The following is a 24,279-nucleotide window of genomic DNA, read 5'->3' on the forward strand; positions in this document are numbered from 1 at the left end:
CGTTCCATCATCATTTTGGTTGATAATTGTAGGGTTATGTTCGCTCGCTCGCCTGGCCTTTCTAAAAATCTTTGCTTCGACTTCCTTTCAGCTAGAAGGTACAGACATTATGGATTGTGACCATATGTGCTCATGTATCCATGTTTCTATGTGAATAAAGGTACGGGGAAAGATGAGCATGTAGTCCTTGTGATCATCTACCAATAAAGGTACGGGGAAAGATGAGCATGTAGTCCTTGTGATCATCTACCAATAAAGGTAAGGGGAAAGATGAGCATGTAGTCCTTGACCAAGGTCTTCAGAGTGATATTTCCATATCATACATATACACGAATACAACGCAGTGCTAACTCTCTCAAGAGTGGAGGAATGGATACTATGTATGGTTTTCTGATACTCCGCCTTACACATGCTCGACACAGCTTAACTAATTCTGCTCGCTGCCTCCGTCAACCCCAGCACTCACCCGTAAATGGTCGCACTTGAGGATATATCGCGGTTGTGACATAGTGCCAAAACACTGGAAACGCTGATTACAATCGAGAACGAGATTCAAGCAACAGTCTGGCTTACATATGTGTGTGTATCACTCAAACTAACTTCTATCATTGGTTCAAATTTCGTTACTTTGTTTCGATTCATTTATGTAAACTACAATCAGGGATACGAGGATACAGTCACGCTCAGTTGCCTCAGTGAGCATCTACCTTCCCTTAAGGTTGTAAGTACACAGTGCATTAATTCGTTACGACTGTAAGCCTACGCAATATAACAAACCGATGTGTTTTATCAGTTGTGATGCTATCTATGTTTATCAGCACAACAGACTCTGTAAACATGAAAGGATGTCTAGGTGAAGGCTTACAAATATCATTTATGTAAACACAAGGGTTACTATGACAGATGTAACCTATAATTCTTTTACACAGGCCTATCAATCCCTGTTTTGCCATAAGAAAGTTTCCAGCGATGCCAATAGGTTCCACCTTTTCGCTTCATAACCCTTTTCGTAAATATCAGAAGGTACGGTACATACGAAAAAAAATCTGAACTATTTTGAGTGAGAGCATACCGAGAACAAAATATACAGACAACGGCCACCCTTATCAATCTGTCGGTCTATTTGATATGAACAGTTTTCTATGTTTCATCTGTAAAACTCAAATAGCGTTTAAACCAGAAAAATCCAATAAATTGAACAGCGCACATACTCTAATGCACCCATATCATATACAGTACAGTACAGTGCTGCCCTCCAGTCACGGACAAGAGTCCTCTCCAGGGTCAACCCAGTCTGGGCTCCCTATCCCCAAACGCTGGCCTACAGGGCCAGAAGTAACGCCATAGGTGTCCCCGCCTTACAATATCAAAATCGTCCGGCCCAAAGAAAACAGCCTAGGCGTGATGAATATATATTTATTATATATATCATAAATATGTCTCCTGCGTTAGCGAGGTAGCGCAAGGAAAGACAAAAGAAAGGCCCAACCCACCCACATACACATGTATATACACAAACGCCAACACACGCACATATACATACCTAAATATCTCAACGTATACATACATATACATATATACAAATGAACATATTCATACATGCTGCTTTCATCCATTCCTGTCGCCACCCCGCCACACATGAAATGGAACCTCCTCTCCCCGCGCGCGTCGCAAAGTAGCGCTAGGAAAGGACAATAAAGGCCACATTCGTTCACACTCAGTCTCTAGCTGTCATGTGTAGTGCACCGAAAACACAGGTCCCTTTCCACATCCAGGCCCTACAAAACTTTCCATGGTTTACTCCAGACGCTTCACATGCCCCGGTATACCACATCGTTCCAATTCACTCTATTCCTTGCACGCCTTTCACCCTCCTGTATGTTCAGGCCCCGATCGCTCAAAATCTTTTTCACTCCATCCTTCCACCTCCAGTTTGGTCTCCCACTTCTCCTCGTTCCCTCCACCTCTGACACATATATCCCCTTTGTTAATCTTCTTTCACTCATTCTCTCCATGTGACCAAACCATTTCAATACACCCTCTTCTGCTCTTTCAATTACACTCTTTTTTATTACATCTCCGTCACCCTTTACTTACTTACTCGATCAAACCACCTCATACCACATATTGTCCTCAAACATCTCATTTCCAGCACATCCACCCTCCTCCGCACAACCCAATCTAAAGCCCATGCCTCGTAACCATATAACATTTTTGGAAACACTACTCCTTCAAACATACCCATTTTTGTTCTCCGAGATAACGTTCTCGCTTTCCACACATTTTTCAACGCTCCCAGAACCTTCGCCCCCTCCCCCACCCTGTGACTCATCCGCTTCCATGGTTCCCTCCGCTGCTAAATCCACTCCCAGATATCTAAAGCACTTCACTTCCTCCAGTTTTTCTCCATTCAAACTTACCTCCCAATTAACTTGTCCCTCAAGCCTACTGAGCCTAATAACCTTGCTCTTAATCACATTTACTCTCAGCTTTCTTCTTTCACACACTTTACCAAAGTCAATCAACAACAATAATTAAAGCTATAGCTTTACTTGTAGTCGAGGTTTAATAAGCGTTTACATAACTTTGATACAAATATACTTGACTCAAAAAGACAAAATATCGTGAGGATTGTAAAAAATATCCAAACAAATGGGATAATAAGTTTTGATAAAAATAAAAAGCATGAATAACATACGTGATTATCATATTCATTATTGTTAACACCTTTATCTATATCATCTCTAACTATAATGGCGAATAAAAAAAGAAAAAAAAATAACTGCAAACCATGAAACTGATCAAGTCAACAGAACATCTAGCTTCAGGGTACACAGGAGTAAATCAATATACATGCGTCATATGAATCTTGGTCCAACGCTGAAAGACTACAGAGGTGACTGGACTTGCAGTTATTAGCATGTCATGTTGTTACAAAGAAGAGTGGCAATTTCCATGGAGAATAAGATGTGCTGAGGTTAACTGGAAATAATATCTACCTCGAGATTTTTGCGAGGAATGAAAGTCAAGGCTGAAATAGTGGATAGTCCATATATTAGATCACGTATCTTGAAGTCCTGAGAGACAGCAGACCGAAAGGGGAGGATTCTGATAAGCAAAGGAGGAATATTTTGTATAAAACCTGCATATTTTACAAAAACAAAGGACGCAAAGAATAATTGAAAGAGCTAATGACTAGAACGTATGGAAAATCTTGAAACACTTTCACCGTATTCCGATCTACAATCACTGGGTACAAGGAAAGGTCAGCCATAATTAAAAAAAAAAAAAAATTGGAAAGCAAATGAAAGATATTCAAGACAAAGGCATCAGGGGTATAGCTGAGTTAGAAAGAGTTCACAATGAAAATGAATCGTGACAAAACAAATTATAAAGGCACACAATGACAATGAGGCATAACAAATCAAAGGACAAACATATGGACCAATGAGTAAAAAATAAGCAAATGAGGCAGGACGGGAAGAAAGAGGACACGAGAATATATGACAAAGGACAGACATATGACTCAACACGACGGAATAGCCACTTCATTCCTGCTGTCTGACGCATCGCTTGTCTGGTGTTGTCAACGTTGCCAGGGCATCAGTCAACCTCATCTATCGCAGCACTCGTCTGCATCAAATGATCCACTTCAACCAACCCTCCTTTGTGACTCAGACATAGCGGTGTCCAGTTCTTGATACTGATGCAGACATAACATACACGTACAAAGTTAATGACACTATTTTCACAATCGTGTCGCAACCGCAATAGAGAATTAATCATTCTAACAAGTCCCCAAACTTGGATTTACCTTGAAACTCCAAATAAATAAATCACATGAATACGTGCAATAAGTAGGGGGAAATCAAGGTCTACATCGTTACATCACTGGTTTCCAACCAAACTGCAACTCGAGAACGGGATCCCAGGGAGCAGAGGAATACACTGGCAGACATCTTTTAACCTACGGTGGATTCTTATAAGATTTATTTACTCCGTGTTAGATCCTCCCATCTATATGCAATGCTTTTTGTTTGTTAACTTTCTATGTTATTTGCCTTTCACGAGTTACTAGTTTTAAGTGCTCAGCCGACCGTAACTTCCAATGCGGCTTTGTTCATGCCCTCGGGCAACAAGTTTTAATCTGCTTTAATTTGACAAAGTAACATATACATTAAATGACAAATTTGTTCAGTAGTAGGATCAAGAATGGAAGACGCTAAATAAACGAGTTAAGTATATGCAGTCGGTGGTTTAATCGTTGCACTGACCATGGAAGGGCGTGCTAGGTAAAGTGACGCTACAAAATATTTCTTGAACTTGGAGCACAGGGTACAAAGTGCAACACTTTCGGGTGAGAAGGAACGATAACATTATTAGGTTATCGACGAAGATAGAGAAGATTCTAAACTACTACGGTAGATAAGCGTCTATATCAAGCTGATACTGAAGAAGATGACCAATAACTACGCTTATAGAGAATGATACATGAGTGAAGGTTAACGACTGAAACAGCCGGTGAGAAATAGGTAAGGTGCTAGTGACTGTAACCAAGCGCATGAGAATGAATGAGTTCTGCACTAGGTGTGAACCCCCATCCCAAGCCTGCAGGCAGACAAGTGGTGGTGGCAGGACATAATGTCAGCTGTCATACATACTATTATGCTGATGGACTGGAGAGCCATGCAACTCACTGACGTACTCACTCGCACAAATACCACTCCTATCATAAACAATGGTTTTGAAATAACTTTTTCTCTTTCCAAAAAAACTTTATGAAGCCATTAATTCAGTTAGGAACAATCTCTGCTCTGTTAAGGCGGCTGTGGCGTGATTACAAATGGCGATTTGATTTTCTAAATCTAGATAGTTTTGATAGGGGTTACAAGATACTACACTTCATTTGGAGGCAGCTGCATGAGCATAAATTAGGCACTGTCACTAGAGACAGGTATATGCGGCCACACTACTCAAGAATACCACTGGAAAATAAGGTTATGTCAAATCTTTGAAAGAATCTAGACAAACAGACGGTGAGTACAAATATGGTTCAGCAATGGTTAATAACACAATAAGCCCTGATACGTTAGCTATGAGAATTTTGGAATGAAATATGGGGATATCAATTTACCGCTGCGCGCTTAACTTGGAACTCATTATTCAATATGGTCAGTTTCGTGAAATGGCGCCAAGTTCATATATAAATGAAAAAGTAAAATCTAAAATAGATACTGATGAGAAGAGAGGGATTTAGAATTGAGAAGATGGAAAGGTAAGAGGGATGGCACATGATGCGGGGAGCAAGCAGGTGTAGCGACTCACACCAAGTGGACCTGCCTCCTCACTGCCACCTGGCTACTCCCTTACCATTCCTTCCACCTTGAGTTGCTAACTCGTCCGTTTGGGTCACAGTCTCCCTGATATAGTCTATGAGACCAGGCAAGTGAATCGACTTGTCGCAGTCTAGATATAAACTATTTCTATTCAGCGGGAGTTTACCTTTGGGTGATAAAACACTAAAAATAATAATGCAGGTATTGCTCTCCTTGATTTGTGCACCATGGAATGGAAAAATACAGTTCATAAGTTTTACCTTACTAATACCAGAACACAGTTCTAAATGATAAAAACCAAGGTTGCGCTCACACGCAACCACCATGATGTCAATATGAAGATTATCAAGGACAATCAAACATGGTTTAAAGAATACGCTCATAATGTTAAAGTATTTCTAAGATATTATAAGTTTAGGATATATTGTTAATGACTATATTTTTAACTGTAATAGCTTCTTAAATATGAACATATTACATGACGTTATACAACAAATCTAGACAAGTAGCCACACACGTCACCTACAGCAACATGAAAGCCAACTTCCATCCAATACAAGCGACAAAATAAACTTCTGGCGATCTGCTCTCAATATGATGAATATAATAAATCTATCAGTACTAACACACAAGCAAGCCTGTTCAATTTTGTCATGAGATTTTTCGGTACTTGTAACATGGAAAAAAGTAAACTTAAACAAAGATGATCCCTACGGTGAGACGGCTTACGTCAATTGCTCGTCCTGGCGTGGCGGGAATTCTTACCGAGAAACAATTTAACCTTGCCCAACCCCAGGATGATTAACAACAATGTTTGCTTGCACCTACCTTCACAGTTTTGAACTCACTCCTTTAGTTTTCTTTTTCTTTTCACTTTGTGTTTGTATAACAGATGCAAATTCCTTACATCCTGAAATAATCATCATTTACGTCGTCACCTTCCAATCACAAGATATGATGAGAATTATTGTCTCGCAGCAATTGGGATAATGCAAATGTACGAACTGGCGATGTAACGACAGATGATGAAACACGGAGGAACTGGCGTCTTCCGTGCCTCTCCAAACATATGGACATATCAACCTACACACCAAAGGGGGAATACTGTATAGTACTCACGAACGGAGAACTCTCTTCGCAGGTGATAGTTATGGGTAAAGACATGCAGCTAGCCCTGTAGCGTTCCCTGTACTAATCAGTAATTCAATAAAGTAATCCATCAGTACCACCACTACTTATACACACAATTCTATATCCAGCTTCAGCGATCTCTATGACGGCGAACCGTTGGTCATTTGTCCAACATCAGTTTTGTCAAGGGCAAGCACGTATAATCAGGCTATCATGGCAAACATGATAACAGAAGTCGAAGAACTAAGCCATAGTTGGAAACCTAGCATTCCGGAATGGAGGGTTCAGTCTATATAAAGGCTGACATGTAATCCGGGATGAAGTGCTTTCATCAAATCAAACCAGTTTGTGAAACGCGGATTAAAAGAATACCTGGCCATTCAGGAGCATTTCCAGCTAATTTTGTCAAGCTTTCATTCACTGCACTATTAGTATGAACAACGATTAAGTGGTCAGGAGCTCTATTTACTATGCCTACTTAACTAATCAAGTACTACAAATGAATGCAATTCAATGTGTAAACAATATATAAGAAAATAATATTAGGGTAACATATACTTACTCTAAAACATAATTAATCTACCATTAGTAACACGTCTACGAACAACAGCAGATTTTCTTAAACATAACTAAAGATGTTTGATAAAAGTTTGTGAACCTCCGATTTCGTGGTCGTATGTTACATATGGTGATGATTCTCCCAGCACTACGAGAGAGAGAGAGAGAGAGAGAGAGAGAGAGAGAGAGAGAGAGAGAGAGAGAGAGAGAGAGAGAGAGAGAGAGAGAGAGAGAGAGAGCAGGTACAACACGGTAAAGGAAGGGTCTGAACGACGGCCAAAACTTACATTTAAATCAAGTCACACACAAGATATCAAAAGGTATACGGCAGACAAACAAGGGGAAAACGGCTGAAGGTAATCTCAACAATTAAGGTTACTCTTCCAATTCATCTTGAAATTGACTTATCAACAAAGCCTTCTTGTCTGTTGCAGGATAGAATCATGATTATTCCTTTTTGTTTCAAATTTTGAGGTCCAGAAACAGTAGAACAGACCCTTGCCTCTCAAATCAGAAGCAAAAAAGAAAAAAAATTATGTGCACGTGAATAAACTTGATAAATGGAAAAGCACAGATGGAAGACAATATAACTAATAGAAAATTAAAAAAATACAGACGATAACTGTACTGAATGTTGGAATACATTGTAAAGACACTAAAGCAATCCAATAAGAAGAGTATAAGTTGGTCGGTAAGCGAAATAAAAGAATGGAATGTAAGGCTGACACTTTAAGGCTGAAAGATAAAGGTAACGTGGCAATTTCGTAAAATTACACTAAACGATAATGCACGATTATAATAACAAAGAAAAGAGGAAATACAAAACAATGCGAGCCTCTGGATAATATGAGGAATAAAAAGAGAACGGGAGACCAATTTGATGGGAGGATTACAGAGATCCTACCAACAATACACTTCTCTAGACAGACTCGAGGGATGAGCCATCCATGTAATAAACAGTGGTGTGAGACCACACACCGACGAACCAGAGGGAATGTCTCGTCACGACGCGAGATGAAGCCTAACAACGGCACATCGGATATGTCCGTCTTCGCTTCCTTGTTCTACAGAGCCTGCCAACTTGTTTCTTCTCTAGTAAGGGAGACAACTGTCAATCTAATCCCTCCGGTTAATATGATCTACTAAACCAACAATATATTCATGAGCTACTGTTATTGATTCATTATCCTGTTAAAGACAGGTGAATATACACGTGGAAAGAGGGGACAGGACCTGAACCAGGGTAAGACCTAGCACATCTCTACTTTACTACATACGCTTCCATACATAGTAATGATAATGCAGGTTTTCAACATCACGGATTTGTTCAATTCTGAAATACTGGATTTGACTTTCAGATCCTAGTTTCCTGAAATGCCATAGTAATGCAAATTATAAGGTCTCATCGTCCTCTGGAAATATCATGGCTATCCTACACTTTCTCAGGCTCCCCTCCTTGTCCCTCAAAGTTTCACAAGTTTACCTCAACCGCTACAATATATCCAGTCTGCTAACCTCTTCAGCACCACGATATGACCCCTGTGCACAACTTTACCACCTCTGATATGACAATAATATTAAGGGTCAGACTACAGGGCAAGCCACCATACCCAAGGATCGTGCTAAGGGGCGTATGCTGCTGAGCTCAAGGTAAAAAACGCAGACTGCTTTACGAGGAACTGACAGTTCAAGGCTGCAGCAAAGACAAAACGCCAGCGTTACCGTAATATCAGCAAGCATATTTTCTGTAACCTAAACAGTTAAAAAAAATTCCATTTTCGAGTAACATCTATAATACTAACGCAAACACAAACGCACACACATACACACACACACACAAAAAAAAAAAAATAGGTAGTACGGATGAGTATGAGGTTAGCAAATTGGCTTAGGAGCAGTGGCTGAACCGCTATTACCCCCCCCCCCCCCCGAGAGGACAACACTGCATAGCGACGTTCATGGATGCTAGGGTAACTCTTGTGAAACCTCTCACATTGCACGCGACTTACTAAACCAATCTGAAACTTTGGTGAGGCAACAACCCACACAGACAGGCAGAGTGAGACAGCATTTTTGCTCGGGTACCCTTGCAACCTTTCCCTTTCTCACTTCACTTTCTTTGTTGCCACAGTAAACATCCCTTCACCCCTAACCATATCTTGAACTTCATTCACTTTAGGGATAAGGAGCCATTCTTTAAAGTCCTACCAATAACTGATTCATCTTCAACAAGCAAATTCCAGCAGAAGCCTTTCTTGGAATGCTGTACACCAATTCATAAACACATACACACACAATATATATTGTCAGGGAGGTGAATGCAAGAGTTTTGGAAAGAGGGGCAAGTATGAAGTCTGTTGGGGATGAGAGAGCTTGGGAAGTGAGTCAGTTGTTGTTCGCTGATGATACAGCGCTGGTGGCTGATTCATGTGAGAAACTGCAGAAGCTGGTGACTGAGTTTGGTAAAGTGTGTGAAAGAAGAAAGTTAAGAGTAAATGTGAATAAGAGCAAGGTTATTAGGTACAGTAGGGTTGAGGGTCAAGTCAATTGGGAGGTGAGTTTGAATGGAGAAAAACTGAAGGAAGTGAAGTGTTTTAGATATCTGGGAGTGGATCTGGCAGCGGATGGAACCATGGAAGCGGAAGTGGATCATAGGGTGGGGGAGGGGGCGAAAATTCTGGGAGCCTTGAAGAATGTGTGGAAGTCGAGAACATTATCTCGGAAAGCAAAAATGGGTATGTTTGAAGGAATAGTGGTTCCAACAATGTTGTATGGTTGCGAGGCGTGGGCTCTGGATAGAGTTGTGCGCAGGAGGATGGATGTGCTGGAAATGAGATGTTTGAGGACAATGTGTGGTGTGAGGTGGTTTGATCGAGTAAGTAACGTAAGGGTAAGAGAGATGTGTGGAAATAAAAAGAGCGTGGTTGAGAGAGCAGAAGAGGGTGTTTTGAAATGGTTTGGGCACATGGAGAGAATGAGTGAGGAAAGATTGACCAAGAGGATATATGTGTCGGAGGTGGAGGGAACGAGGAGAAGAGGGAGACCAAATTGGAGGTGGAAAGATGGAGTGAAAAAGATTTTGTGTGATCGGGGCCTGAACATGCAGGAGGGTGAAAGGAGGGCAAGGAATAGAGTGAATTGGAGCGATGTGGTATACCGGGGTTGACGTGCTGTCAGTGGATTGAATCAAGGCATGTGAAGCGTCTTGGGTAAACCATGGAAAGCTGTGTAGGTATGTATATTTGCGTGTGTGGACGTATGTATATACATGTGTATGGGGGTGGGTTGGGCCATTTCTTTCGTCTGTTTCCTTGCGCTACCTCGCAAACGCGGGAGACAGCGGCAAAAAAAAAAAAAAAGAAGAAAAAAAAAAAAAAATATATATATATATATATATATATATATATATATATATATATATATATATATATATATATATATATATATATATATTCTGATAAACACAAATGATAGCCCTGACACTAACTCTTATTGGGCTTGGTCAAAGTCTGGGCACTAACGTCTAAGGGTCGTACGATCAATCGTGCTCAAGAGGCTGAACGGGAAGTGAAGGAGTGAGCCGCGCCGGCGATGCTATCAGCCCTTCCGGCACAGCACTTCCCGTCCCAGTAATGCCGGTTACCACGTGTGGCCTACATACGTCCCCGGTCATTATGTATGCAAATGCGTCAGATGCGACACTTGCCACTCTTCTGTTCCTCTAATGTGATTAAAAGTATAAGCGATCAATATGCAGATTCACATGGCACGTTAGGTTTCTAGCATCAAGCTCTGTAAAGGATCACAAGTACTAATGGATGGTGGTCAGTATGGTACGGGTACCATTACCTCTATCTAATAGTGGATAGTTGGTATCTGGTGGTCATAAAAACTGAAGTAGCAATGATGCTTAAGAAATAATCTTGCCATCCACACACCGCCAACAGTCGAAGTCAGTCATGGGAAAAGCCGTCCATAGGTACGAAACCCTTCCCTTACCCTCTAATTACACTACTCGGTCCTGAACTTTCCCTTACCTTCACTACCACGACAATGAACCTCCCTCGCTATACTGAGGCATCCAGCCAGGGATCCACAGCCCCTAATGCTCTAACCAGTATCGGGCCAGCAAGGACGCACTTGACACCTCCTGCTCTAGGCACTACAGCGCCATCAAGCCAGAGGCCCCTCCAACAACCCCTCCTACTCTAGCCAGGGCCAGCTAGGGGCCCTCAAAACCCCTTGCTCTAAACAATACCAGGCCAGCCAACCAGTCAGGGGCCCCCAACCCAGCCTTTACTCTTCATTACTGGGGAATCGATATCCTCCCTACGTCAACATCGAGGATCAGCAGGGAGTGTTGGTGAGAGGGAGGTGCAACGGGAGTTGGTAGCGGGGAAAGATGAGAGGGGAGTGGTGAGGAGGCAGAGGTGAGAGGAAGAACAGCAGAGGGCAAGACAAGGTGAGAAGAAATGTATAATAATAAACATAATAAAACTATCATTTTCAATATCATTATTATCATTATCAACAACAATATCACATAATATGGCTGGGATGGTTTTAACATTGGGTACGTGTGGGCCAAATACTGTTTACAAAGGCACCGAGACAGCAATCTACTAAATAATGATATTCACTATGGTTGGGATCGGGATGAACTTGTAAATGGTCTACACCAGCTCGGATGGGCTCGATGGGCCTGTGATGCTGAACTGTCACCCGGGAACGAGAGATTCGCAATGGCAGGATGTGACGGTGTCGAGCATGTTGCAGGAGATTCTCGGATGAGGTTCAGGGAGGATCGGTATCTTGAGCGCCCCCTGAGGGGAGATGTAAAAGGCACCGAGGATAATATCAAATGCTCTTTCCCGTACCCTTTCTTGCAGCCCTTAAAACAGACATGTGAACCACAGACGACCATGACAGGAATGCCACAACGACCATTCCCTGCCTTGCCAGACACGCGGACGACGAGAGACAGTCGTCTATAACAGGTCTGCCAACAACGCCCGCAATCCACTGCTCCTGACACCGATGAACTCATTTATGCTCTCAGCTATGATGGCGTGGGCCAGACCCAGCCATGTATCAGCCCGGCCTGGGCCGAGCTACCAGCATCCCGAGCAGGTGGTAGTCTTACTGGCCAAGACCTTGGGAAAACTCTCAGCAAAGATGTAACAGGATATCCTACGGTTCAAGGAGGGCACTTTTGGCCATCCTGACCGAGAGAAGTAAGACTCGCACCAAGACTCCCAAGACATTTCCTGGAGCGCACAGAGCTCACCACGAGAGTTGCGCCCCTGAACAAAATAACGAGAACAAGGCGTGTCGGACCTACCGGTCGGCGCCGTGAATACATGACGGTTGGCGGCATCCAAAGTGCGGAGGACATGGGGCATGGGATGGAGGGTAGGCTAGATGGGTACCGTTGAAAGAAAGTATATAGATTGAACGAGATCTGATGGTAAGTAAAGAAGTTTTCTACTGGAAGATAGCAACAATCTTCAATCCTATCTATACAGATGGGGACAGGAAAGCAAAGCGGAAGGTTCCTCCTCATCCATCACTACAGACGAAGACAGAGTAGTAATGTAGTCGGCTCCTCCCCACCCTCCAATATAGACAGAGTAGTTAAGAAGCCGTCTCCTCCCCAACCATAACTATAGACGAAGACAGGATCGTAAAGCACACACATCAGTATCGACGGAAACAGGATACTAAAGATGGCGTCTCCTCCCTACTAGGGAAAAGGAATGGTCTGGTGGCAGACCATGGGCCATGCAGACCGTCCAGACCATTAATGGGGTCTGGTCTTGTAAGCTACCACAGCCGCCCTCCCCACCCCCTTACCACCAAAACGAATGGTCACCGTACAGCATCATGAACAGCTTTCAACTAACAGCCATATCAGAGTCATGAAGGTATTATCCAAGAGTAAATCACATGACGTGTTTTCAATAAAGTGAGTCTCTCCCTATTCCATCCTTTGATGACAGCAATTGTTTTTCATTCTTTCATATTTCTCATCCCATGAAATGCTTTATATACAGCTTCAATAAACATATAAATAAATATAGACCCACAGGACCTGCCTGAACCGGTAAAACACTTTACATAAAACAGGTGATCACGAGGGTGATAACTACAGGGAAGCAGTAGAGCTCAATCACTCGTAACGGCTGTAAAGCGACGCAGAGAAAGGGACAAAATCTACTAAGAAACTTTAGAGACACCTACCACGCGTGTCGGACACGGTTTACCACTAACAGCTTACGACTGCAGTTCAATGGACCACTCTTAACTTATAGAGCAAGACTGCACGATCCTTAGGTATGATGATCTGGCTTTTGACCTGATCCCGCTGGGTCACATCTGAGGTCATACCATCATAAACAAGTGCCGTGCCGATGTCCTCAAGATCATCTGTCGTGCTCAATGGTCGTCCCGCGCGGTTGAGGGTCACATCTTCGTGTTCAGGGGGTTCAATTATTAGCAGGAGATAGGAGCGAGTATGTTAAGGTGGGGGAGGAGAGGAAGCCGGAGTACACACGTGAGGCCGCGGGTCTTGGCACGCGGAAGACATGAGCATGGCGGCGGCCAAGGCCACAACAACAACAGCTGAGGCGCCTGCAGCAGGTCGTGGTTCACAACTGTCAAGCAGGGCACCTGTCGCAACCCTAGCAGAGTGTACAGCCCCGCACCTGTCGCAACCCTGGCAGAGTCTAAACCCCGCACCTGGCAAGCAAGGCACCTGAGGCAACCCTGGCGGAGTCTACCGCACTGCACCTGTCAGGCAGGGCACCTGTCCCAACCCTGGTAGTCTACAGGTCTGTACCTGTCCCAACCCTGGCAGAGTCTACAGACAGCACCTGTCGTAACCCTACCAGGGTCTAAAGCGCTGCATCTGTCAGGCACGGCACCTGAGACAACCCTGGCAAAGAATACAACGGCACAACTGTCTGGAAGAAAACCTGACGCAATCCTGGCTGAGTCTACAGAGGCGCATCTGTCACGAAGGACATATGTAGCAACCCTGACTGAATCTACAGCTGCATGTGATAAGAATAAAATGGTTGAGGACTAACAAATCGAAACTCAGGAATCCCATGCATTATCTAACATCTCACTTACGACACAATGGCTTCATTTTCAACCAGCTTCGATGAAGTAGAAAGCAAATAGATTTCAAAAGTTTCTGTGTGCATTCAACCTTAGAATTGCACATCAAATATACAAAAATGCCAAAGGCATTTACACTCTCAAACCACAAAGACAAGTGCATATTTTTTCTGAACTTTTCCCACTTATGGAGATATTTTTTCTTTCACTAAGCCAAACTCTAAATAGCCATATATATATATATATATATATATATATATATATATATATATATATATATATATATATTCATTTATTTTATTTTATTCATAATACTCTGTCGCTGTCTCCGCATTCGCGAGGTAGCGCAAGGAAACAGACAAAAGAATGGCCCAACCCAACCACATACACATGTATCAACACACATGTCCACACACACACATATACATATCTATACATTTCAATATATACATATATATACATACACAGACATATACATATATACACATGTACATAATTCATACTTGCTGCCTTTATTCATTCCCGTCGCCACCCCGCCACACATGAAATGACAACCCCCTCCCCCCACATGTGCGCGAGGTAGCGTTAGGAAAAGACAACAAAGGCCACATTCGTTCACACTCAGTCTATAGCTGTCATGTATAATGCACTGAAACCACAGCTCCCTTTCCACATCAAGGCCCCACAAAACGTTCCATGGTTTACCCCAGACGCTTCACATGCCCTGGTTCAATCCAATGACAGCACGTCGACAACGGTATAACACATCGTTCTAATTCACTCTACTCCCTGCACGCCCTTCACCCTGCTGCATGCTCAGGCCCTGATCGCTCAAAATCTTTTTCACTCCATCCTTCCACCTCCAATTTGGTCTCCCACTATTCCTTCAAACATACCCATTTTTGTTTTTCGAGATAATGTTCTCGTGTTCCACACGTTTTTCAACGCTCCCAGAACCTTCGCCCCCTCTCCTACCCTGTGACTCACTACTCGAATCAGCCTCCAGCGCTGTATCATCAGCGAACAACAACTGACTCACTTCCCAAGCTCTCTCATCCACAACAGACTGCATACTTGCCCCTCTCTCCAAAACTCTTGCATTCACCTCCCTAACAACCCCATCCATAAACAAATCAAACAACAATGGAGGCATCAAGCACGCCTGCCGCAAATCGACATTCACTGGCAACCAATCACTTTCCTCTCTTCCTACTCATACACATGCCTTACATCCTCGATAAAAACTTTTCACTGCTTCTAGCAACTTGCCTCCCACACCATATACTCTTAATACCTTCCACAGAGCATCTCTATCAACTCTATCATATGCCTTCTCCAGATCCATAAATGCTACATACAAATCCATTTGTTATTCTGAGTATTTTTCACGTACATTTTTCAATGCAAACACCTGATCCACACATTCTCTACCACTTCTGAAATCACACTGCTCTTCCCCAATCTGATGCTCTGTAAATGCCTTTACCCTCTCAATCAATACCCTCCCATTTAAATTCCCAGGAATACTCAACAAACGTAGACCTCTATAATTTGAACATTCACCTTTATCCACTATGCCTTTGTACAATGGCACTATGCATGCATTTCGCCAATCCTCAGGTACTTCACCATGAGCCATACATACAATGAATATCCTCACCAACCAGTCAACAACACAGTCACCCCTTTTTTAATAAATTCCACTGCAATACTATCGAAGCCCGCCACCTTGCCGGCTTTCATCTGCAAAGCTTTCACTTTCTCTTCTCTGTTTACCAAACCATTCTCCCTGACTCTGTCACTTCGCACACCACCTCGACCAAAACACCCTATATCTGCCACTCTATCATCTAACACATTCAACAAACCTTCAAAATACTCACTCTATCTCCTTCTCACATCACCACTACTTGTTATTACCTCCCCATTGGCCCCTTAGCCAATGTTCCATTTGTTCTCTTGTCTTACGCACTTTATTTACCTCCTTCCAAAACATCTTTTTATTCTCCCTAAAATTTAATGATACTCTTTCACCCCAACTCTCATTTGCCCTCTTTTTCACCTCTTGCACCTTCTTGACCACCTGCCTCTTTCTTTTATATATCTCCCAGTCATTCGCACTATTTCCTGCAAAACCCATCCAAATATATTCCTGGCACTACCCCGCCCCACAGAAAACAGCATCACCAGGAAAACAGACAAAAAAGGCCACATTCATTCACAGTCTCTAGCTATCATGTGTAATGCACCGATACCATAGTTCCCTATCCAAATCCAGGCCACACGGACCTTTCTATTATTTACCCCAGACGTTGTTACACTTGCCCTGGTTTAGGTCACTGGCAGCACATCGACCCTGGTATACCACATCGTTCCGATTCACCTCTCAACCTCCTGCATGTCCAGGCCTCGATTGCTCAAAATCTTTTTCACTCTATCCTTCCACCTCCAATTTGGTCACCTGCTTCTCCTTGTTCCCTCCAACTTCAACTCATACATCCTCTTTGTTAATTTTTCCTCACTTATTCTCTCCATATGTCCAAACCATTTTTATACATACTCTTCTGCTCTCTCAACCACACTCTTATTACCATACAATGAAACAATTCAGCTTTCTGCATAGCAATCATCGTTAAAAGATTTAATTTGAAAATACATTCCTCAACTAATAACTTAACAAAAATAAATGGTTGGTGTCACTAGCTCTAGCATAATGTCCACACAGCATATATAACATTTCTTTTGTATTCAGAAACATCTCGACATCAGAGCGGTTAAAAAAAAAATGAGAACAATGTGTTTCTATATAGAAACCTGTATATCATACTTACATTTATCATACTTTGTCACTTTATCTCCCGCGTTAGCGAGGTAGTGCAAGGAAACAGGCGAAAGAATGGATCAACCCACCCACATACACATGTACATACATACATGTCCACACACGCACATATACATACCTATACATCTCAACGTATACACGTGTACATAATTCATACTGTCTGCCCTTATTCATTCCTCCCGTCGTCACCTCGCCACACATGAAATGAAAACCCCCTCCCCCGCATGTGCGAAAGAGACACTTCTGGATGTTAATGTGCTGAGAGGTGCAACTGGAGGGATGTCTGATCATTATCTTGTGGAGGCGAAGGTGAAGGTTTGCAGAGGTTTTCAGGAAAGAAGAGTGAATATTGGGGTGAAGAGTGTGGTGAGAGTAAGTGAGCTAGGGAAGGAGACTTGCATGAGGAAGTACCAGGAGAGACTGAGTACAGAATGCAAAAGGTGAGAACAAAGGACGTAAGAGAAGTGGGGGAGGAATGGGATGTATTCAGGGTAGCAGTGATGGCTTGTGCAAAAGATGCTTGTGGCATGAGAAGCGTGGGAGGTGGGCAGATTAGAAAGGGTAGTGAGTGGTGGGATGAAGAAGTAAGATTATTAGTGAAAGAGAAGAGAGAGGTATTTGGATGAGTTTTGAAGGGAAATAATGCAAATGACTGGGAGATGTATAAAAGAAAGAGGCAGGAGGTCAAGAGAAAGGTGCAAGGGGTGAAAAGAAGGGCAAATGAGTGTTGGGGTGAGAGAGTATCATTAAATCTTAGGGAGAATAAAAAGATGTTTTGGAAGGAGGTAAATAAAGTGCATAAGACAAGGGAACAAACGGGAACATCAGTGGAGGGGGCTAATGGGGTGGTGATAACAAGTAGTTGTGATGTTAGAAGGAGATGGAGTAAATATTTTGAAGGTTTGTTGAATGTGTTTGATGATAGAGCGGCAGATATAGGGTGTTTTGGTCGAGGTGGTGTGCAAAGTGAGAGGGTTAGGGAGAATGATTTGGTAAACAGGGAAGAGGTAGTAAAAGCTTTGCGGATGATGAAAGCCGGCAAGGCAGCAGGTTTGGATGGTATTGCAGTGGAGTTTATTAAAAAAAGAGGGTGACTGTATTGTTAACTAGCTGGTAAGGTTATTCAATGTATGTATGACTCATGGTGAGGAGCCTGAGAATTGGCGGAATGCTTGCATAGTGCCATTGTACAAAGGCAAAGGAGATAAAAGTGAGTGCTCAAATTACAGAGGTATAAGTTTGTTGAGTATTCCTGGGAAATTATATGGGAGGGTATTGATTGAGAGGGTGAAAGCATGTACAGAGCATCAGATTGGGAAGAGCAGTGTGGTTTCAGAAGTGGTAGAGGATGTGTGGATCAGGTGTTTGCTTTGAAAAATGTATGTGAGAATTGCTTAGAAAAGTATATGGATATGTATGTAGCATTTTATGGATCTGGAGAAGGCATATGATAGAGTTGATAGAGATGCTCTATGGAAGGTATTAAGAATATATGGTGTGGGAGGTAAGTTGTTAGAAGCAGTGAAAAGTTTTTATCGAGGATGTAAGGCATGTGTATGTGAAGGAAAAGAGGGAAGTGATTGGTTCTCAGTGAATGTTGGTTTGCGGCAGGGGTGCTTGATGTCTCCATGGTTGTCTAATTTGTTTATGGATGGGGTTGTTAGGGAGGTGAATGCAAGAGTTTTGGAAAGAGGGGCAAGTATGCAGTCTGTTGTGGATGAGAGAGCTTGGGAAGTGAGTCAGTTGTTGTTTGCTGATGAGACATACATACAATGCTAGTGGCTGATTCACGTGAGAAACTGCAGAAGCTGGTGACCAAGTTTGGTAAAGTATGAGAAAGAAGAAAGCTGACAGTAAATGTGAATAAGAGCAAGGTTATTAGGTACAGTAGAGTCAACTGGGAAGTAAGTTTGAATGGAGAAAAACTGGAGGAAGTGATGTGTTTTAGATATCTGGGAGTGGATTTGGCAGTGGATGCAACCATGGAAACGGAAGTGAATTATAGGGTGGGGGAGGGGGTGAAAGTTCTAGGAGCGTTGAAGAATGTGTGGAAGTCGAGAACGTTATCTTGGAAAGCAAAAATGGATATGTTTGAAGGAATAGTGGTCCCAACAATGTTATATGGTTGCGAGGCATTGGCTATAGATAGAATTGTGTGGAGGAGAGTGGATGTGCTGGAAATGAGATGTTTGAGGACAATATGTGGTGTGAGGTGGTTTGATCAAGTGAGTAATGAAAGGGCAAGAGAGATGTGTGGTAATAAAAAGAGTGTGGTTGAGAGAGCAGAAGAAGGTGTTTTGAAAAGGTTTGGTCACATGGAGAGAATGAGCGAGGAAAGATTGACAAAGAGGATATATGTGTCAGAGGTGGAGGGAACGAGAAGTGGGAGACCAAATTGGAGGTGGAAAGATGGAGCGAAAAAGATTTGAGTGATCGGGTCCTGAACATGCAGGAGGGTGAAAGGTGTACGAGGAATAGAGTGAATTGGAATGATGTGGTATACCAGGGTCGATGTGCTATCAATGGATTGAATCAGGGCATGTGAAGCGTCTGTGGTAAACCATGGAAAGTTTGTGGGGCCTGGATGTGGAAAGGGAGTTGTGGTTTTGGTGCATTATACATGACAGCTAGAGACTATGTAAGAAAGAACGTGGCCTTTGTTGTCTTTTCCTAGCGCTACCTCGCGTCCATGCGGGGGGCAGGTGTTGTCATTTCATGTGTGGCGGGGTGGCGACAGGAATAAATAAGGGCAGACAGTATGAATTATGTACGTGTATATATGTATATGCCTGTGTGTATATATATGTATACACTGAGATGTATAGGTACGTGTATGTGCGTGTGGACATGTATATATATACATGTGTATGTGGGTGGGTTGGGTAATTCTTTCGTCTGTTTCCATGCACTCCCTCGCTAACGCGGGAGACAGCGACAAAGTATAACAAATAATGAATAAATAAATATATATATGGATCAGGTGTTTGCTTTGAAGAATGTATGTGAGAAATACTTAGAAAAGCAAATGGATTTGTATGTAGCATTTATGGATCTGGAGAAGGCATATGATAGAGTTGATAGAGATGCTCTGTGGAAGGTATTAAGAATATATGGTGTGGGAGGCAAGTTGTTAGAAGCAGTGAAAAGTTTTTATCGAGGATGTAAGGCATGTGTACGTGTAGGAAGAGAGGAAAGTGATTGGTTCTCAGTGAATGTAGGTTTGCGGCAGGGGTGTGTGATGTCTCCATGGTTGTTTAATTTGTTTATGGATGGGGTTGTTAGGGAGGTAAATGCAAGAGTCTTGGAAAGAGGGGCAAGTATGAGGTCTGTTGGGGATGAGAGAGCTTGGGAAGTGAGTCAGTTGTTGTTCGCTGATGATACAGCGCTGGTGGCGGATTCATGTGAGAAACTGCAGAAGCTGGTGACGGAGTTTGGTAAAGTGTGTGGAAGAAGAAAGTTAAGAGTAAATGTGAATAAGAGCAAGGTTATTAGGTACAGTAGGGTTGAGGGTCAAGTCAATTGGGAGGTGAGTTTGAATGGAGAAAAACTGGAGGAATTGAAGTGTTTTAGATATCTGGGAGTGGATCTGTCAGCGGATGGAACCATGGAAGCGGAAGTGGATCATAGGGTGGGGGAGGGGGCGAAAATTTTGGGAGCCTTGAAAAATGTGTGGAAGTCGAGAACATTATCCCGGAAAGCAAAAATGGGTATGTTTGAAGGAATAGTAGTTCCAACAATGTTGTATGGTTGCGAGGCGTGGGCTATGGATAGAGTTGTGCGCAGGAGGATGGATGTGCTGGAAATGAGATGTTTGAGGACAATGTGTGGTGTGAGGTGGTTTGATCGAGTAAGTAACGTAAGGGTAAGAGAGATGTGTGGAAATAAAAAGAGCGTGGTTGAGAGAGCAGAAGAGGGTGTTTTGAAATGGTTTGGGCACATGGAGAGAATGAGTGAGGAAAGATTGACCAAGAGGATATATGTGTCGGAGGTGGAGGGAACGAGGAGAAGAGGGAGACCAAATTGGAGGTGGAAAGATGGAGTGAAAAGGATTTTGTGTGATCGGGGCCTGAACATGCAGGAGGGTGAAAGGAGGGCAAGGAATAGAGTGAATTGGAGCGATGTGGTATACAGGGGTTGACGTGCTGTCAGTGGATTGAATCAAGGCATGTGAAGCGTCCGGGGTAAACCATGGAAAGCTGTGTAGGTATGTATATTTGCGTGTGTGGACGTGTGTATGTACATGTGTATGGGGAGGGTTGGGCCATTTCTTTCGTCTGTTTCCTTGCGCTACCTCGCAAACGCGGGAGACAGCGACAAAGTATAAAAAAAAAAAAAAAAAAAAAAAAAAAAATATATATAGCATTTATGGATCTGGAGAAGGCATATGATAAGAGTTGATAGAGATGCTCTGTGGAAGGTATTAAGAATATATGGTGTGGGAGGCAAGTTGTTAGAAGCAGTGAAAAGTTTTTATCGAGGATGTAAGGCATGTGTACGTGTAGGAAGAGAGGAAAGTGATTGGTTCTCAGTGAATGTAGGTTTGCGGCAGGGGTGTGTGATGTCTCCATGGTTGTTTAATTTGTTTATGGATGGGGTTGTTAGGGAGGTGAATGCAAGAGTTTTGGAAAGAGGGGCAAGTATGAAGTCTGTTGGGGATGAGAGAGCTGGGAAGTGAGTCAGTTGTTGTTCGCTGATGATACAGCGCTGGTGGCTGATTCATGTGAGAAACTGCAGAAGCTGGTGACTGAGTTTGGTAAAGTGTGTGAAAGAAGAAAGTTAAGAGTAAATGTGAATAAGAGCAAGGTTATTAGGTACAGTAGGGTTGAGGGTCAAGTCAATTGGGAGGTGAGTTTGAATGGAGAAAAACTGGAGGAAGTGAAGTGTTTTAGATATCTGGGAGTGGATCTGGCAGCGGATGGAACCATGGAAGCGGAAGTGGATCATAGGGTGGGGGAGGGGGCGAAAATTCTGGGAGCCTTGAAGAATGTGTGGAAGTCGAGAACATTATCTCGGAAAGCAAAAATGGGTATGTTTGAAGGAATAGTGGTTCCAACAATGTTGTATGGTTGCGAGGCGTGGACTATGGATAGAGTTGTGCGCAGGAGGATGGATGTGCTGGAAATGAGATGTTTGAGGACAATGTGTGGTGTGATGTGGTTTGATCGAGTAAGTAATGTAAGGGTAAGAGAGATGTGTGGAAATAAAAAGAGCGTGGTTGAGAGAGCAGAAGAGGGTGTTTTCAAATGGTTTGGGCACATGGAGAGAATGAGTGAGGAAAGATTGACCAAGAGGATATATGTGTCGGAGGTGGAGGGAACGAGGAGAAGAGGGAGACCAAATTGGAGGTGGAAAGATGGAGTGAAAAAGATTTTGTGTGATCGGGGCCTGAACATGCAGGAGGGTGAAAGGAGGGTAAGGAATAGAGTGAATTGGAGCGATGTGGTGTACCGGGGCTGACGTGCTGTCGGTGGATTGAATCAGGGCATGTGAGGCGTCTGGTGTAAACCATGGAAAGCTGTGTAGGTATGTATATTTTGCGTGTGTGGACGTATGTATATGCATGTGTATGGGGGTGGGTTGGGCCATTTCTTTCGTCTGTTTCCTTGCGCTACCTCGCAAACGCGGGAGACAGCGACAAAGCAAAAAAAAAAAAAAAAAAAAAATATATATATATATATATATATATATATATATATATATATATATATTTCAAACTATTCACCATTTCCCGCGTTAGCAAGGTAGCACCAAGAACAGAGGACTGGGCCTCTGAGGGAACATCCTCACCTGGCCCCCCCCCTCTCTGCTCCTTCCTTTGAAAAATAAAAAAAAAAAACAAGAGGGGAGGATTTAGTTTTTTCTTTATTCACCATTCCCGCCTTAGCGAGGTAGCGTTAAGAACAGAGGACTGGGCCTTTGAGGGAATATATATGAATGAATATATATATATATATATATATATCATTATTATCATCAAACATAATCGCTGTTTCCTGCGTTAGCGAGGTAGCTCTTAAATACATCTGTCCATGTAAAATTTCCTTCAAACCAGTTAATATGTCCATGCAACATATTAAATCTAAGAACACAGCAAAAGCTTATCTGGATTCATCATCCTTAATGGTATTGCCTTACACAGTCCAGTTAATGTAAAAAAAAAAAAAATCATTACATATTTCCTTGTAACCTATGTACATCATGTCTCTGTGAAACTTACTTTGAAAATGTAACATTGACGAATAAACACTAAAAAAACAATGAAACCATCAGGAAACGTGAGACTGCAAACCAAATGATTAGGCTGTCAATAACAAACATGGCTTAACACAATTTCAATGCTGTAAAATTTAGACTAAGGAGTGATAATGACCATTATCATAACCTTCATCCTAAATATAACATTAAAAACACTATCAAAAACCTAATGTCCTGAAAATAATCATAAAAATAGCATGAGTTAGCAACTTTAATGAAGAGAATTACACATATGACCTTGTCAACGGAGGATAAAAATATTTACAATATTAATCACTCTGAATTAGACAAAGACAGCTCACAGTGAACAAAGATGCACTACATGGACTTATCTACCCTGTGGTGAGATCGAAGAGAGAGTACACCGTTGTCACTACACCTTGTCATCTAAAGCAAAGCTAGCAATCATTCTGTTTATACATTTGCCAACGTCAAAAGCATGTCCCGAGCACATTTGCATCAGTAGCGGGCCAAACAGCTGATCGTCCAAACAACGACCTCATGAATCCCCAGCTTCCTTCTGTACTGCGTCGCAGTTATACTTATATCCCCACTGCTATACTGTATGAATTATTTGTTTTGCGTGTTCCTGAATATACAGACCATGACACAATCGTATACTCACCACCTGCTTCGGCGTTGCCATCCTGAAGTATGTTAATCACATAAAATATGTACAAGTGAGGTTTAGAGACCTTCTCTTACAGCTCCTCTCGCGGAAACTGTTTACATCGCGTTGATTCGTGGCTAGAGGAGGTAGGTCCATGACGTCACGAAACGTCATATAATGCTCGAGCAGTGATTGGCGGCCGTATCTATGACATACGAGATCTTGTACTGGCTCACAGCCAAGTTGTATCTCAATATAAAGGTATCGATGAGCTGCCGATAACTATGGTTAGTTGTTGTAAGAAATAAATCCACTAGGGTACGAAGTGCAGGAGGATCATACCACTAAAATTTTGTCTCCATTGTTACCGAGCCGGGACAACATATTCTAATAGCAACCTCGCTCAATTGATTTGCAGGCCTTGG

General features: G+C 42.6%; 1 protein-coding gene across 1 annotated transcript in view; it reads right to left on the bottom strand.

Moving 5' to 3' along the window:
* Positions 1-23,979, bottom strand: part of LOC139763305 (lysoplasmalogenase TMEM86A-like) — a 60,938-nt gene extending 36,959 nt beyond the window's left edge. Inside the window, exon 1 of the mRNA XM_071689318.1 lies at positions 23,870-23,979. Coding sequence (XP_071545419.1) covers positions 23,870-23,890 — 21 coding nt within the window. The 5' untranslated portion in view covers positions 23,891-23,979. The remainder of the gene's footprint in view (positions 1-23,869) is intronic.
* Between the last annotated feature and the right edge of the window lie 300 nt (positions 23,980-24,279).

Source organism: Panulirus ornatus, chromosome 46 (assembly GCF_036320965.1).
Source record: "Panulirus ornatus isolate Po-2019 chromosome 46, ASM3632096v1, whole genome shotgun sequence".
Classification (NCBI taxonomy): Eukaryota; Metazoa; Arthropoda; class Malacostraca; order Decapoda; family Palinuridae; genus Panulirus; species Panulirus ornatus.